At 43.9% G+C, this 14012-nt stretch overlaps 1 protein-coding gene across 1 annotated transcript; it reads left to right on the top strand.

The window, feature by feature from the left end:
• Positions 1-794: 794 nt before the first annotated feature.
• LOC135913604 (uncharacterized protein NKAPD1-like) lies at positions 795-9822 on the top strand. The gene is made up of 4 exons (XM_065446118.2): positions 795-1209; positions 2409-2587; positions 3974-4045; positions 9322-9822. Exons 1-4 carry the CDS (start codon positions 1144-1146, stop codon positions 9539-9541), a joined length of 537 nt encoding a protein of 178 aa, XP_065302190.2. The 5' UTR covers positions 795-1143; the 3' UTR covers positions 9542-9822.
• The last annotated feature ends 4190 nt before the right edge of the window (positions 9823-14012 follow it).

Genomic DNA, 14012 nt, shown 5'->3' with positions numbered 1-14012 from the left:
TTACATAGTCCGATGCGTATGAAGTTGATAGCTACATGGGTGGAAAGGCCCGCAAAAGTAGCTGATGGAGGCGATGCCCACGAAAGCGACTTGTCCATAGCGAGACAATGTGAGACACCAAGTGTGAGCCACACATTAGCGGCCCCCGAAAGAAAAGAAACGTGCAGGTTGGAAAGGAGTGAACGGCTAAAATCTGGGGTAGCCCATGTCGCTGTGTAGGCTCCGGCAGCAGATGCCTGCGTCTCCCGATTGCTTCGCAATGCAATTTGGGCATTTTTAACGGCGACTGTCGCTGCAAATAAGTGGCACACTCTGTCCAATATTTTTCCGCTGCTGGTTCTTGCTCGTTAACCTGACCACCACGTGCGACGACGACGGTGAGCCGTTTACGAGCTCGCGTCAATGATTCCAGCGTATCTCGACATGCAAATTTTATTTCTGCTATTGCACGAGAATGTACACTGCTTGTCTTCTGCCAATAAAGTCGCGCGTTCTGTTCACTCACTTGTGGCTTGTTTGTATGGGCGTCAGTAGAGGCTCTTGGCAATTAGAACGCACCAGCTGAGCGGCAGCGAAGGCATTGAGGCATGCCGCATAGCCTGCAGGGCAAGCACGGCACGTACCAGCGTACGCGACCGGCAAAAAACGGCCATATTGAATTTTGCGCTAAAAAAAAAAGTTTGCACTTCCGCTTCCGGATTGAGCAACGTCATCTGGCGTCCCCGAAAGTTAGTTCCATGCGCTGCCGCTGCTTATTTTCGAACCACTGCCAAAGGTACAGTTTCCCTTCTCTAAAGTTGTTCTTTATTCTATGGGGTGCCCATAGGAATGGGTTGGGGGGACGACCGCGTTGGCAGTACGCGAAAGCGCGAAGTTAATTAAACTTCGGTATGGCGTTATTTATGGCGTGTGCTGCCAAATTTGTATCAAAGCAAGCTCTGTAAGATATTTTATGTCTTTACGGGAAAACGCCGGCAGCCGAGCGGCCGACGGGGGCCAGCTGCAGACTTCTGTCGATGTTCCAAGACTTCATACGTACTACGAACTCTCTTCAATGACGATGTGTGCTTTTAAATGACTTGCCGTGATTATTGGCAAAAACAGTGCAGTGCATACACTTGAAGTCGGGCGTCACCTCCAAACATGTTTACGCGCGCTGCGAAGGAACTTCTACGCAACACCATCAGTAGTGTCGACCACCACAACAGGGTAAGCTTGAAGTCGCTTAACGTATGTGCTGAGCATGACCTGATGCTTAATCAGACGGTTAGGCAAGTGTGGGCATCCGATTGCACGTAGTTCACCAGAATCACGGAGAAGAATGTATACTACGTTGTCACACTGCGATTGTCTGCGTAGCCAAGGCTTCACGTAGTCCACTAGAACCGCGGAGAACGCTTGGCGACGTCGTCACTCTGTTACTGTCAAGACACTTGTCAGCGGATCCAAGGCTTGTTTAATCGCTCTCGGTGCTGTATAACGCATGGTTGCAGTACTAGTACGCCACGAGTTATTACCCGCAAAAACTACCGTGCCCTACAGATGTCTCGGCTTCGCAGAATCTGAATTCAGATTACGTTTAGCCGCGGAAACACCGGCCTGTATTCATTTACAGAAAGTACCTCTCTAACTGCACCTGCTGAAAGTGACACTCAGTGTATGTTTGTCTCAAATTGAACCAGAGAAGGTCGTGGATTTACCACTAAGCCCTTTCCGTTCCATCAAGCGCATTTATAGCACAAATTTCTTGTAGGTCTTGACAGCAGCTTGTAAGCACACACCCTTGAAACAGTTGTGCTTATTCGCAACGTGGTGTGTGAGCTATTGCACAGGTGGCGCTGAAACTGCTTTTAAGTGAATCGTGTACATCTGATTTTTATAAAGAAAGAGAACTCTTTAAAGTGCTGTTCCATTATAGTTTTAGATAGTTTCAGGCATATTTTATTGACCTAAACAGTAATGTGAGAAAAACGTATCTTTCTCTGAACTCATGCTTTTAGCAAGACATATTGCATGATTACACAGCTGGTGCTTCTAGATTAAGAAACTGTTAAACCTTCCTGCATGCTTCACTTTCTCAATGTCATAAATCAGGTGAGGTGCTGCCGTACAAGCACTTGCTGTGTCGTGAAGGAAGGCTCCTAGTACTGAAAGTTACCTCATACTGAAATCATTCAAATGAACCTTTCTATTGCATCGAGTCCAATGAAACACCCATGGGGGATCTTAAATGACTCCATTCAACTGGGACATTTGTTCAAGTGAAGTTTTAGTGTACATATTTCTTGATCTGGCTACACATTATACGGAAGCAGAAGAAATAGAACTCAAAATAATTAACCTCAGTGTCTCCTCTCTTCGCATATATTGTTCGTTGCACTAGATGAACATGGCTTTTTGGTGCACAGGTTCTAGAAGAACAGGAGATGTGGCGTCAATGGGAGCTGGAGAAGGGTCTCACCATGATGGTGTCAGACGAGACTCTGCGTGCACGACAGCATCACAGGCGAACCCCCAAGCAGTCCTCGAAGCGTCGCCGGTCCCCCCAGCAGCCACTGCCAGCTGTCAGCAGTAGCTCTCAAGATAGGTCAGTCTGCTTGGTCCCATTGGGAAATGTGCACTGACAACATGCTTTGGAAAAGCGTTGTGCAATGTTGCAAAACTTTCTGGCATTCCTTCCTTGCTAAAGTTTGGTGCTTAAGTTTTTCTCATAGCAAGTGGCCACCATTATTGCTGCTGGTGTTGGACCCAGCTTGAGCCATTGACCCTGAGCGCATAAGCTCATATAAACTTGAAAAGTCTACAGGACTTGTATAATGCAAGTGTCTTGTCGTGTGGCATGTTTCTGTGCCAAATAAACTGGAAACCAGCATCATTGGGGGCTCATCGAGTGTGCAGTGCACAAACAGGCAACCTACCAATGTTGACTTATTTCTCACGTAAACGCAAGTTTTATTTTGTTGAAATTGCTGATTAACATCTATCTTACGCCATGACCAAATAATACCATGTTGTGTTGCATTTCATTCTAGGTAGGCTTGGTTTGCATAACTGTACTTACATACAATACACATGTGAGATATAGAGCTTTAGTGTGTTTATATATATAAATGGAATACAGGTAATCTTTTTACAGAATACTGGAGAAATAGAACTGTGAATGGTAGTAGCACTGCTGGTCACGGCATCTTTTGTCACTTTGTCCATGTACAATGCGTATGAAATTTTTTTGTTATGCAAGTGTTCTTATTGAAGGAAAATTGTAAATAACTGCATGCTAATGATTATGTCACTACCAACGCTTTACACCAGCAGTAAAGCAGATATAGTATATAGCACTGTGTACTCTCTAGTTAAACTCTGTGCACAGGGTGGCGCTACCAGCGTTGTTGCTGATGTCCACCGTTGCCCTAACCTGGAGAGGTATTCTGTAAGTGTCTATCTAGTGGCCATGTCCATTTCATCTGCTGCTGAAGTTCTGATTGGCTGGGCTGAGGTTCGCATCAGAAGGAGACAGGTGCTCCCAGCCAATCAGCACTTTAGCAGCAGACAAAATGGACATGTCTGCTTGGCGAACACTTGCAGAATACCCCCCCCCCCCCCCCCCTGATTACCTGGTGCTCCGCAAAGGGTAACATGTTTACAGACAAGCTCTCTACTGGCTGAAATGCGAGAATATGTTTTGTGCTTGAGAAGCTGTGCTGATTAGATAACTTCATCTTTGTGTTCACACAGTCCACTGAATTGTTTTGTTAACAGTTAGGCGTGCATTTTGATCTGAAAATATGTTGTAGTTTGAGCTTCTTTGTGTCTGTTTGCTTTCCTTTCTGTTTGGTCTTTATGATGTTTCTGTGGCACTTAGTGTGAAAAAAATGAACTTGCAAAATACACTCAATGATCTGCAGAGAGCTGCACCAACTGTAAATAAAAGGAATATGTGAAACATAGTTTGTCATGTACTGCCATGGTGCAGGTGGGGCCACAGTGGCTATCGGGAGCTCTACCCTGAAGAATTCAGCCCCCCAAGACACAAGCGGCGTAGACGGTGAGCACTGCACTTAACAGACTGCACTTAACAGACTGCTTAGCTGCAAGTAACTGGCTAACAGCCACTGCTGAACAATGGTGATCAAGGGGAGAAGTGCCTCGGCAAACTTATTGATGGACATGAAATATATATGCCAATCAATTTAGTTTGACAGAGTATTCTTTCAAAACACTATTCTTTCAAAACAGCGCTTGTCCTGTGGTATGCGTTTTCGATTGTTGTCTTCGTCTTCTTTGCGCTGCTTCAAGCTTTACTATTTTCTATTTCTTTGGGAGAAAAAGGCCGATTACAGGTAGAGGAAATGAGGTCAAACTTCTTTCTGAATATTGTGCCCCATCACAGGCACGTACCCAGGGGGGGGCCCGGGGGGCCCCCCCGAAATAAAGTGGCATACCCCCCCCCCCCCCTCCCCACCCACGCCACCACTCCTCACACATTCCTAAAGCGCCGCCAGATCAATGTTGAGACTTCGCAGCTGATCATCGGTCAGCATTATGCTGCCTTTTTCACTCCTTTTAGATGGCGGTAGTTATCGCCATCTCTTGTAATGTGAAGGACAGTTTTCTCGTAGATTCCGCACCCGCGTGATTAACGCGAGATGCGTTCAGTTGTCACCATCTATTCAACCGCCACGCGCATAGCTGTAGCTTTTGTTAGTTCAACCTTCTTTGTTTAGGCTGATGCTGGGACCAGGAGAAGGATGCGGCTGTTACTCAGCTGGCCTGCACTCTCATGGAACGAGTTGCGGCTGGAGAAAACGCCAATTTCGTTTAACTTATCCCTTTGTTTCATTATTTCCGTGAGTTACGTCTCGCCGCGATGCTGGCAGATGTCCGGAACCATACAGACGTGATATGGGTTAGATAAGGTGGGAAATAAAATAATGTGAAAGAGCGCCCATCATGGAACCCTGCAATAACCCTTAAACCCATAAGCAAGATCACTGTCGCCCGTTACCTCGTCTGTTTTTCCCTAACTGTATAGCACTTTTCCTGCAAAATTGGCAACTGGAAACAAAAATCGCAAGGAGTTGAGAAATTAAGCGATCTACTAAGGGGGAGAGCGAAGGCAACAACCAAACTGCAAGCAAAAGCGAATAATAAAAAAGTTAACCGATGTTTATGAGAATATTTATGGATCAACATCTTTTTATTTAAAAAGGAAGTAGAGAAAAACGCCGCCGGAAGTGGAGAACAATTGTTTTGAATGACGATTCTACAGTTATCGGTCGAACTGCCTCACGTAGCCACTTCTCTGCTGTGCTTATGTGGGTGTTTTTCTAACCTTTCGCGCTGAGCGCAGTACGTCTAGAATCGCAGAGTCCTGCGCTCTACGCAGTTGTATGGGACTGGCGGCCGCACAGCTTTACGCAATTCGCGGAACTGTCAAAACTGATCAACAAGGCGAAAATAACTGATATTCGAAACTATAACATGACAAAGACTGAAGAAGCCGTAAAAAATGAACGCAGCCTGAAATCAGTAAAAACGAAACCTGGCATAGGACAAACCATGATGTATGCACTAAAAGATAAGAAGGATAATATCATCAGCAATCTCGAAGATACAGTAAAAGCAGCGGAAAAATTCTAAGCTGACCTGTATACAGTACCCAGAGGAGTCACGATAGTTCACATAGAAACAGTAATGAACAGGATACAGAAACTCTCCTATAACCAGCGATGAGGTCAGAAGGGCCCTGCAAGACATGAAACGATGAAGAGCGGGAGGATAAGGTGGGATAACAGTCGATTTAATCAAAGATGGAGGAGACAATGCTTGGAAAACTGGCGGCTCTTTATACGAAGTGTCTATCGACTGCAAGGGTCCCAGAAAACTGGAAGAATGCAGACATTATACTAATTCACAAAAAAAGGAGACGTTAAAGAATTGAACAATTATGGGACCAATAACTTGCTCCCAGTATTATGTAAAATATTTACCAAAATAATCTCCAATAGAATAAGGTTGACACTGGATTTTGTCAACCAAGGGAACAGGCTGGCTTCAGGAAGAGATACTTTACAATGGATCACATCCATGTCATCAATCAGGTTATTGCGAAATCTGCAGAGTACAATAAGCCTCTCTATGTGGCTTATATAGATTACGAAAAGGCATTTGATTCAGCAGAGATACCAGCAATCGTAGAGGCACTACGTAATCAAGGAGTACAGAACGCTTACGTAAAAAGCTTGGAAAATATTGCTACATGCGTGAGGTATTTGTTTGTTTGAACGAGGCGCGTGGGCGCCATCATTCCAGAAAAGAGGAGGAAGAACGAACTGGGCTCGCGCTGTGAATCTAACCGGTCAGCGCATCAACCGTTGTAAATATAATCTGTAAATAGTTTCTCGTCTTACTGACTCGTTTTTCGCGTTAGAATATCGATCTACAGCTACCTTAATTCTACACAAGAAAAGCAGGGAGATACCTATAGAGAAAGGGGTGAGACAGAGAGACACAATTTCTCCAAAGCTATTTTCTACGTGCTTAGAAGAATTCAAGCTATTAAACTGGGAAGGCTTAGGAGTAAAGATCGACGGCAAATATCTCAGCAACCTTTGGTTTGCCGATGACATTGTTCTATTCAACAACAATGCAGACGAGTTACAACAAATGATTGGAGACCTTAACAGAGGGAGTGTAAGAGTGGGGTTGAATATTATTATGCAGAAGATGAAGATAATGATAATTAGCCGGGCAAAGGAACAAGAGATCAGGATGGCCAGTCGGCCACTAGAGACTTTTAAGGAGTACGTTTACCTAGGTCAATTAATCAGAGGGAACCCTGATCATGAGAAGGAAATTCACAGAAGAATAAAAATAGGTTGGATCGCATACGGCAGACATTGCCAGCTCCTGACTGGAAGCTTACCATTATTATTGAAAAGTAAGGTGTGCAATCAGTGCATTTTGCCAGTGCAATATGTCCAGTGCCAATGCATTTGCCAGTGCATTTCCCAGTGCATTTTGTTAGTGCATATGGGGCAGAGACTTGAGAACAAGTTAAGGACCACGCAAAGAGCGATCGAACGAAGATTGCTAGGCATAACGTTAAGAGAGAAAGAGAGTGGTTTGGATCAGAGAGCGAATGGGTATAGACGATATTCTAATTGACATCAAGCGGAAAAAATGTAGCTGGGCAGGTCATGTATAGCGCCGATTAGATAACCGTTGGACCATAAGGGTTACAAAATGAGTACCAAGAGAAGGGTAACGCAATCGAGGACGACAAAACACTAGGTGGAGCGATGAAATTAGGAAATTCGCGGGCGCTAGATGGAATCGGTTGGCGCAGGACAGGGGTAATTGGAGATCGCAGGGAGAGGCCTTCGTCCTGCAGTGGACATAAAACAGGCTGGTGGTGAGGATGATGATGATGATGATGGAGGTGGTGGGCCCCCCCCGAAAAAAAATCCTGGGTACGTGCCTGCCCCATCATGATGTCAGTGATGTGAGTGTGCCATCAAAGATAACTTAGTATTTTCACATGTTTCATTTACTTTCTTGCAAGAAGTTTTCAGATACCTCTGTTTGCTGTAGAATGAAGTATGCTTGCCCCAAGCTGGCACTGTGAAAATTTGTGATGTGACTAGGTGCAGAAATTTCAAGGCTGTCATCAACGTCCCTTTGCTTTTTGTGTCCTTTATGATACAACAAGCCTCGTTTCATGGCAAGACTATGCAGTACGAGAGATGTGCTCCACCTATCTCCACACTAAGCCATGTTGGTGGCCCAGTTGGCTCGCATTCACAATTACAGTGTGCAGCACAACTGGGCAAAGACAGAGAAAGAAAACAACAAACACACAGTGCCATGGGTGTGTGTTGTTTTCTTTCTCAGTCTTTGTCCAGTTTTGCTGCATATTATAATGATTTATCAGCAGGCATAAATGTAGACACCAACATAAGCTATAATAAATGTATTTCTGGCTCTCTATTTTTCCAAGTGTTGTGCTGCATAACATACGGGTTCGTACACCTCCTTGAAATCCTTGAAAACCCTTGAATTTGGAAAAAGAGATTCAAGGGCCCTAAATCTTTTTGAAAATAAATGCACTCCTTGATTCCCTTGAAAACTTGGGTTAGGGACTTCTGAGCATTCATGTTACACAATACTATCCTATATATTCTCACCTGAGAGTTTCGCTAAGCTATTGCAGTCTTGCATGTACAGCCACTGGCAATGGTTGTTTAAATTGCCATCATGGTGCTAGGCAAAGCCAGATCAAGCGACCAAGCCATACTACCATTTTTGTTGTTTTGCTAGTTGGTTTTCATAGCAGCCATCACTGCTCCATTTTTTAGGCCTAGGCTCTAGAAATGCCTGGAGGAAAATAAGTTTCAGCCATTTAGCTTTAACATAATGGAGTATCTTTATGCGAAGCCAGACACTACTGACCATCATTGAGCGAAGTGTGTAATGTGCCACAAATTCCACAAAGGGGTTGACATTGTTACAATCAGAAAGCAGACTTTGAAGAGAGCTTGAAGCACATTTGCAATGCAATGGTTACTTAGCTATAAAAAATTGCAGCCAAGAAGAAGATTTAAATATTTTTGTGTGACTGAATATTTGCCCTTCAACAACCTAGATAAACTTGAATTGTCCTTGAATTTTGTTTTGGATGTTCTGTACGAACCCTGAACATTTCTTAACACTATAATCTTATGCATTGTCATCAGATGTCACCATCAGTGTTACTGTTGTCAGCTATGCTTTGTTAAAGCACATATACTCTCTTGTAGGCCAACTGAACGAAATTTCACTTTGGCTAAATTGGTTACAAATGTGTATTACCACTGAAGGAAGCAACCTTGGTCAAGCCGCAGGGCTGGTAGTTGTAGAATATTTTTATTAGCAGCCTCTAAACAGCACTTAAACCGACAAAGCATGCACTTGGTGCATGCTTTGCTTTGTGGTTAGGGGCTATGACACAAGTCCCAGGTTAGGTGCTGCCTAATCTAAAAGGACATGTCTACAAGCCAGGTGTTCTAGGTTATGCATCACTTCTGGCAAGCAGTAATGGTAGCATTTTCTTTGTTTTTTTTTCTTTGTTAAGTTTCATTATCGGGAATTGCTATTTTTTAAAGCTTTCCATGAGGCTTCCACTCGTATTTCAAATGGAAAATTTTGCACGAAGGCTCTCAATACCTGCACTATCTTTGCAGGCTCTCAATACCTGCACTATGCAGCCCGAAATATTTCTGCAGTTGTCTTTTAGTTTGGCTCATAGCATTTGTGACAACCTAACTGTGCCCTGGTGTGTAGGTCCTCCAGCCACCACAAGAGGAAGTCACGTCACCGGAAGTCCCGCCACAAGAAGGCCTCTTCCCAGGAAGGCCGTCGCAGCCGGTCACGCCATCGTCACCAGCGTAGGGACTCCTCAACCAGCAGTAGCAGCAGTAACGACAACAGTAGCAACTCCAACTCCTCAGACAGCACAAGCAGTAGTGATGCTGAACTGGTCTGGGAAGAACGCAAGACTTGAACTCTTCTGGTGTGGCAAAAGGGATAGGTGTGTAAGTGCTGCACATGTGGTTCCATATTGCTGTGGCGTGCAAGATGATGCCAGTGCAAGGTTCAGCAAGCCCAGTTTTCTGACCATGGTCTGTGTGGCTTGCTGTGGGCTTGCAGAATGCCGCCAGTTTTTTCCTCATTGTTTATGAGAAACAGTGTGCTGTCCCTTTTCTTGAAAGCTCTTCAAGTTTACTGTTTTCATTCTATTTGTGATTGAGGGTAGCAATAAAAAAAAAACAATGTGCTGTACAATGTTTGGTTGAAGATGATGATGAATGTGATGTTTTTGGCGCAAGGGCCAAAGAGCGCCAGGCCAGTGCTAATGTGTTAGCAGTGGATCGATGAATTCCGAGAGGTAGATGTGACGTGGCTGTAAAGGGGCCTAAAAAACGGTAGCTGTATAGTGCATAAAACCTATGTGTAATAAAATTATGGCAATGGCTAATGAGGTGTACTCTGGACACAAAAGATACATTGTGAAAGAATGCTGATATACTAAAATAGATCAGAGGCAAACGTTTGCAAGAAGCGCTACTGCCTTAACAAAGCCCTTGAAACACAAGCACCTAGAGGCATGTGCTGTGCAAAACTATTATAACAGCAGCATCCTCTGGAAAGAGGACGTGCTACGAATTTATGGGACAAATAATGTGTAAGACAATATTATTCGAGAAACCTACTACAGCTTTGGTGTCAAAAAAGGGTTGTGGACCAAGAAACATTACAGGATGAGGAATGTGCTGGCGGTATGCTACAAGAAAGTGTTTCTTTCTCTCAGCTTCTGCTTCCTGACACTCCAAGAAGACGTGGAGGACAGTTGGCCTCTTGCCACATCTACCGCAAGTTGGTGGTTCATTTACAGTCAGTAAAAAACTGTGGCTGCCATATGTGTGTCCTATTCCGAGGCAACAGAATAGGATATCAGTCGCTGTGTTTTTGCTGCGGTGAGCCAGAAACTCAACTGTAGCTTTTAATCGAGTGGAGCTTATTACGTGTTTCAGCATCCCACAAGCGTTGCCAGTGGCGTCACAGTTTCTTTCGCAAGAAAGGTTTCAAATCTATAGCATGGACAGCAGCTGTAGGATTAATGACGTGCGATGTAAAGGATGTGGCCATTTTGTCTGCTAGCACATTACCCTCGATACCTTTATGGCCAGGCACCCAGCATATAATGGCATGCTGCTGAGACACATGTTCTGCAAATAATGGAATGAAGGTCGGTAAGTACAGGGTTTCTCTGTTTGTGCAGTGACATTACGGCTTTGAGGATGCTTAGAGAGTCCGTGAATATAATGGTGTTGTGTAGCTTTGTTTTCTTGATTTGTTTAACAGCTTACAGTATTGCATAAGCCTCTGCGGTGAAGACGCTTGTTTCTGGGCACAGGACGTTAGATTCCAAAAACGATGGGCCAACAGCTGCATAAGAAACGCAGACGTGCAACTATGAAGCGTCAGTATATAATTCTGTGCATGAGTACTTGGGCTGGAGTTCTAAAAAGTGTATTATAATATGCGCCTTTGAAGCGTGTTTGGTCGCCTCTGCGAACAATGTATCATATTCTATGACTACGACCACTACTATGGCGGCAACGGCTTCACTGGAAACATCAGGTTATGCTCAAAAATTGGAACTCCCATTTCCTCACAAAGCTTTCTTACATGCAGAGAGAATGGTTCTCTAGTTGCAGGTTGATTATTTAACTGTGCCGCAGAGGTCACATTGTTTTCGGTTAAGTAAGAGGGATGTTCGTGGTTTGCGTTCACTTTCAGAATGTGTATAAAACTGGAGTATTGTCTTTTGAAGATGGAGCGACCACTCGTTAAATTCAACGTAGAGACTCTCTACAGGACTTGTTCTCAAGGCACCAGTCACCAGATGGATACCTAAGTAATGGACAGGATCCAGCATCTTCAAGGCACTAGAAGTAGCCGATTGATATACACTAACCCCGTAATCTAAACATGTTCATACAAGGCTTTTGTAGATGTTCATGAGGCACTTTCTGTCACTACTCCACGTTTTGACGTAAGAGTTCTGCAGAAACCCGCAAGGTGGAGAGAGGTAATTAATTAAGGGACAATGAGACATGCACCCAATCATAGCAATTGCTACAAAGGAAGCTCATACGGTTTTTTCGAAAGAAAAGCCTTGCAGTTGAAGAAAAATTCAATTGTGTGAATGTCTCAACTTAGCTTAATTAACTACTCCACATTGTGTGTGAAAGGATTTTAAGAATGTTCAACATTTTAAGGCATTTGTTCTTGAGGTACTTCAGGTGTGTAGTAAACGTTAGCTTCGTGTCTAAAATGATACCTAAACATTTTTGTCTGTTTACAGGTAAGGGTTGCTCGTGCAGCTCAATATGGGGGTCTGGCACTATGCCTCTATTTCTTGAAAAAAAAAAAAAAAGGACACAAGATGTTTTTACGGGACTTCGCTTAAATCCATTCTCGTGTGCCCATCTCAACACTTTCTTCAGGCCAAGTTGAACCTGGTGCTCGCAGATAACAAGGTTACAGGATTTATATGCCATATGCATGTCGTCAACATAAGTGGAATAAAATGTGCTACCTGGAATAGACAAACATAGCGAATTCCATTTTTACAATAAAGAGTATGATTAAGTACTCCACCCTGCGGTACCCCCGTTTCCTGGATAAAATGTCTGGAATTGCCAATTCTAACACGAAACATGCGATTAGATAACTTTCTATTAAGCATGTTGCCATGTATACCCATTTCCGAGAGATCTCGAAAAGTCCGTGGTGCCAAGTGGTGTCATAAGCCTTTTCTATGTCAAGAAACACCGACAGGAACTGTTTGTGTACAAAAGCTTTGCAAATGTATGCCGCAACTCGCACGAGGTGGTCAGTTGTGGATCGTCTTGCTCTAAATCTGCATTGATAAGGGTCAAGCAAGTTGTTTGATCCAAAGAAATGTAATAGCTGGTGATAGATCATGTTTTCAAGTACTAGCTTACAGAAACAGCTTGTTAGCGCTATAGGCCAATAAGTTGCCACAGAAGATGGATCCTTACACTGTTTCAAGATAGGGACTACAATAGCCTCTTTCCATGCTAAGGGAGTATGTCCTGTTGCCCAGATGGTGTTGGAAAGGGACAACAGAGCCATTTGTGCATCAGGGTGAGGATGTTTGATCATCACATACATAATCCGATCAGTTCCCGGAGCAGACTTCTCACAGGCATTCAAAACGGCTTTGAGCTCGGCTAAACCAAAAGGACGGTTGTACTGTTCACTTCCACTGGACTTGCAATTCAATGCCTTACCTTCTGCATTGTTCTTGTGTTTCAAGAAAGCTTCGTAATAATGTTCAGAACTAGAAACACGCTCGAAATGCTCTTCAAGGGCATTGGCCTGGTCTTCCAGACACTGGCCTTGATCATCTACCAAAGGTAAACGCTTAGAAGGCCGACATAATAATTTTGTTACACTATATTCCACACGTTTCTTTGTGTATATGAATTAATTCCCAAGATGTATTTTTGCCAGCACTCCCTTTTAGGAATCCGCCATGTTCACCTGCCTTGTGATTTGATGTGTTTAAAGATTATGAAATTCTCTGCCATAGGACAGTAATGTAGGTGAAGCCACACCTTATTTAGCTTCTTTCATGCTTCCTTGCATTCCTCATTACACCAGGGAAAGCATTGCTTAGAAACCGAAACTCTAGTTTGAGGGATACATATTGATGCAGCAGCACTGCAAAGTATGCCACTGCACCATCAATACAGACAGTATGAACATCATCCCAGGTCGGCTGCGTAAGTTGGCAAAACCGCATCCAGTCTCCTGTATCAACTTTCCATCTAGGAACTTGTGGGCAGCATTCATCTGGCTTTGTTAGCTTCAGAACAACCGGAAAGTGATCCCTTTCGTAAGCGATCTTTATGACGTTTCACTCGAGGTATGGCATGAGTGTACCCAATACTATGCTTGTGTCTATCAACGAGAATATTCCACGCGCAACACCACAGAATGTTGGCTCTGTCTTATTAAGGAGCATGCACCTGCAGAAAAAATGAAATCCTCTATCAGGCGACCCCTCACATCACAATGGGAGTCTCCCTACTGGGTGCTGTGAGCATATAGGTCTCCTAGGTGTATGTAGGGTTCCAGAAGTTCATCAATAAGGAGTTGGTAACAGGGAGGAATGTAGATGGAGGCAATTGTGATTAGCTTGTTGAACAGCAGTGCTCGGACAGCACCTGCTTCAAGGGACATATGGAGTTTTAATAGCTATAATTTTTGTACAATTATAGCCACACCACCCGACGAGGCGGGAGCATTGTTGCAGTCTTGACGGAAAATGGCATGGTGAGTGAGTGGAAAAACTTTATTTCGAATCAGAACGATCCACGTTTGGCGAGTCAGTGGGCTGAGGTTACGGCCAAGAGTTCTTGTCTCCCGGTGGCTTCCTT

Source organism: Dermacentor albipictus, chromosome 4 (assembly GCF_038994185.2).
Source record: "Dermacentor albipictus isolate Rhodes 1998 colony chromosome 4, USDA_Dalb.pri_finalv2, whole genome shotgun sequence".
In the NCBI taxonomy this organism is placed as follows: Eukaryota; Metazoa; Arthropoda; class Arachnida; order Ixodida; family Ixodidae; genus Dermacentor; species Dermacentor albipictus.
The sequence above is the reverse complement of the archived record's forward strand: the minus strand, read 5'-3'. Positions and strand labels throughout refer to the sequence as shown.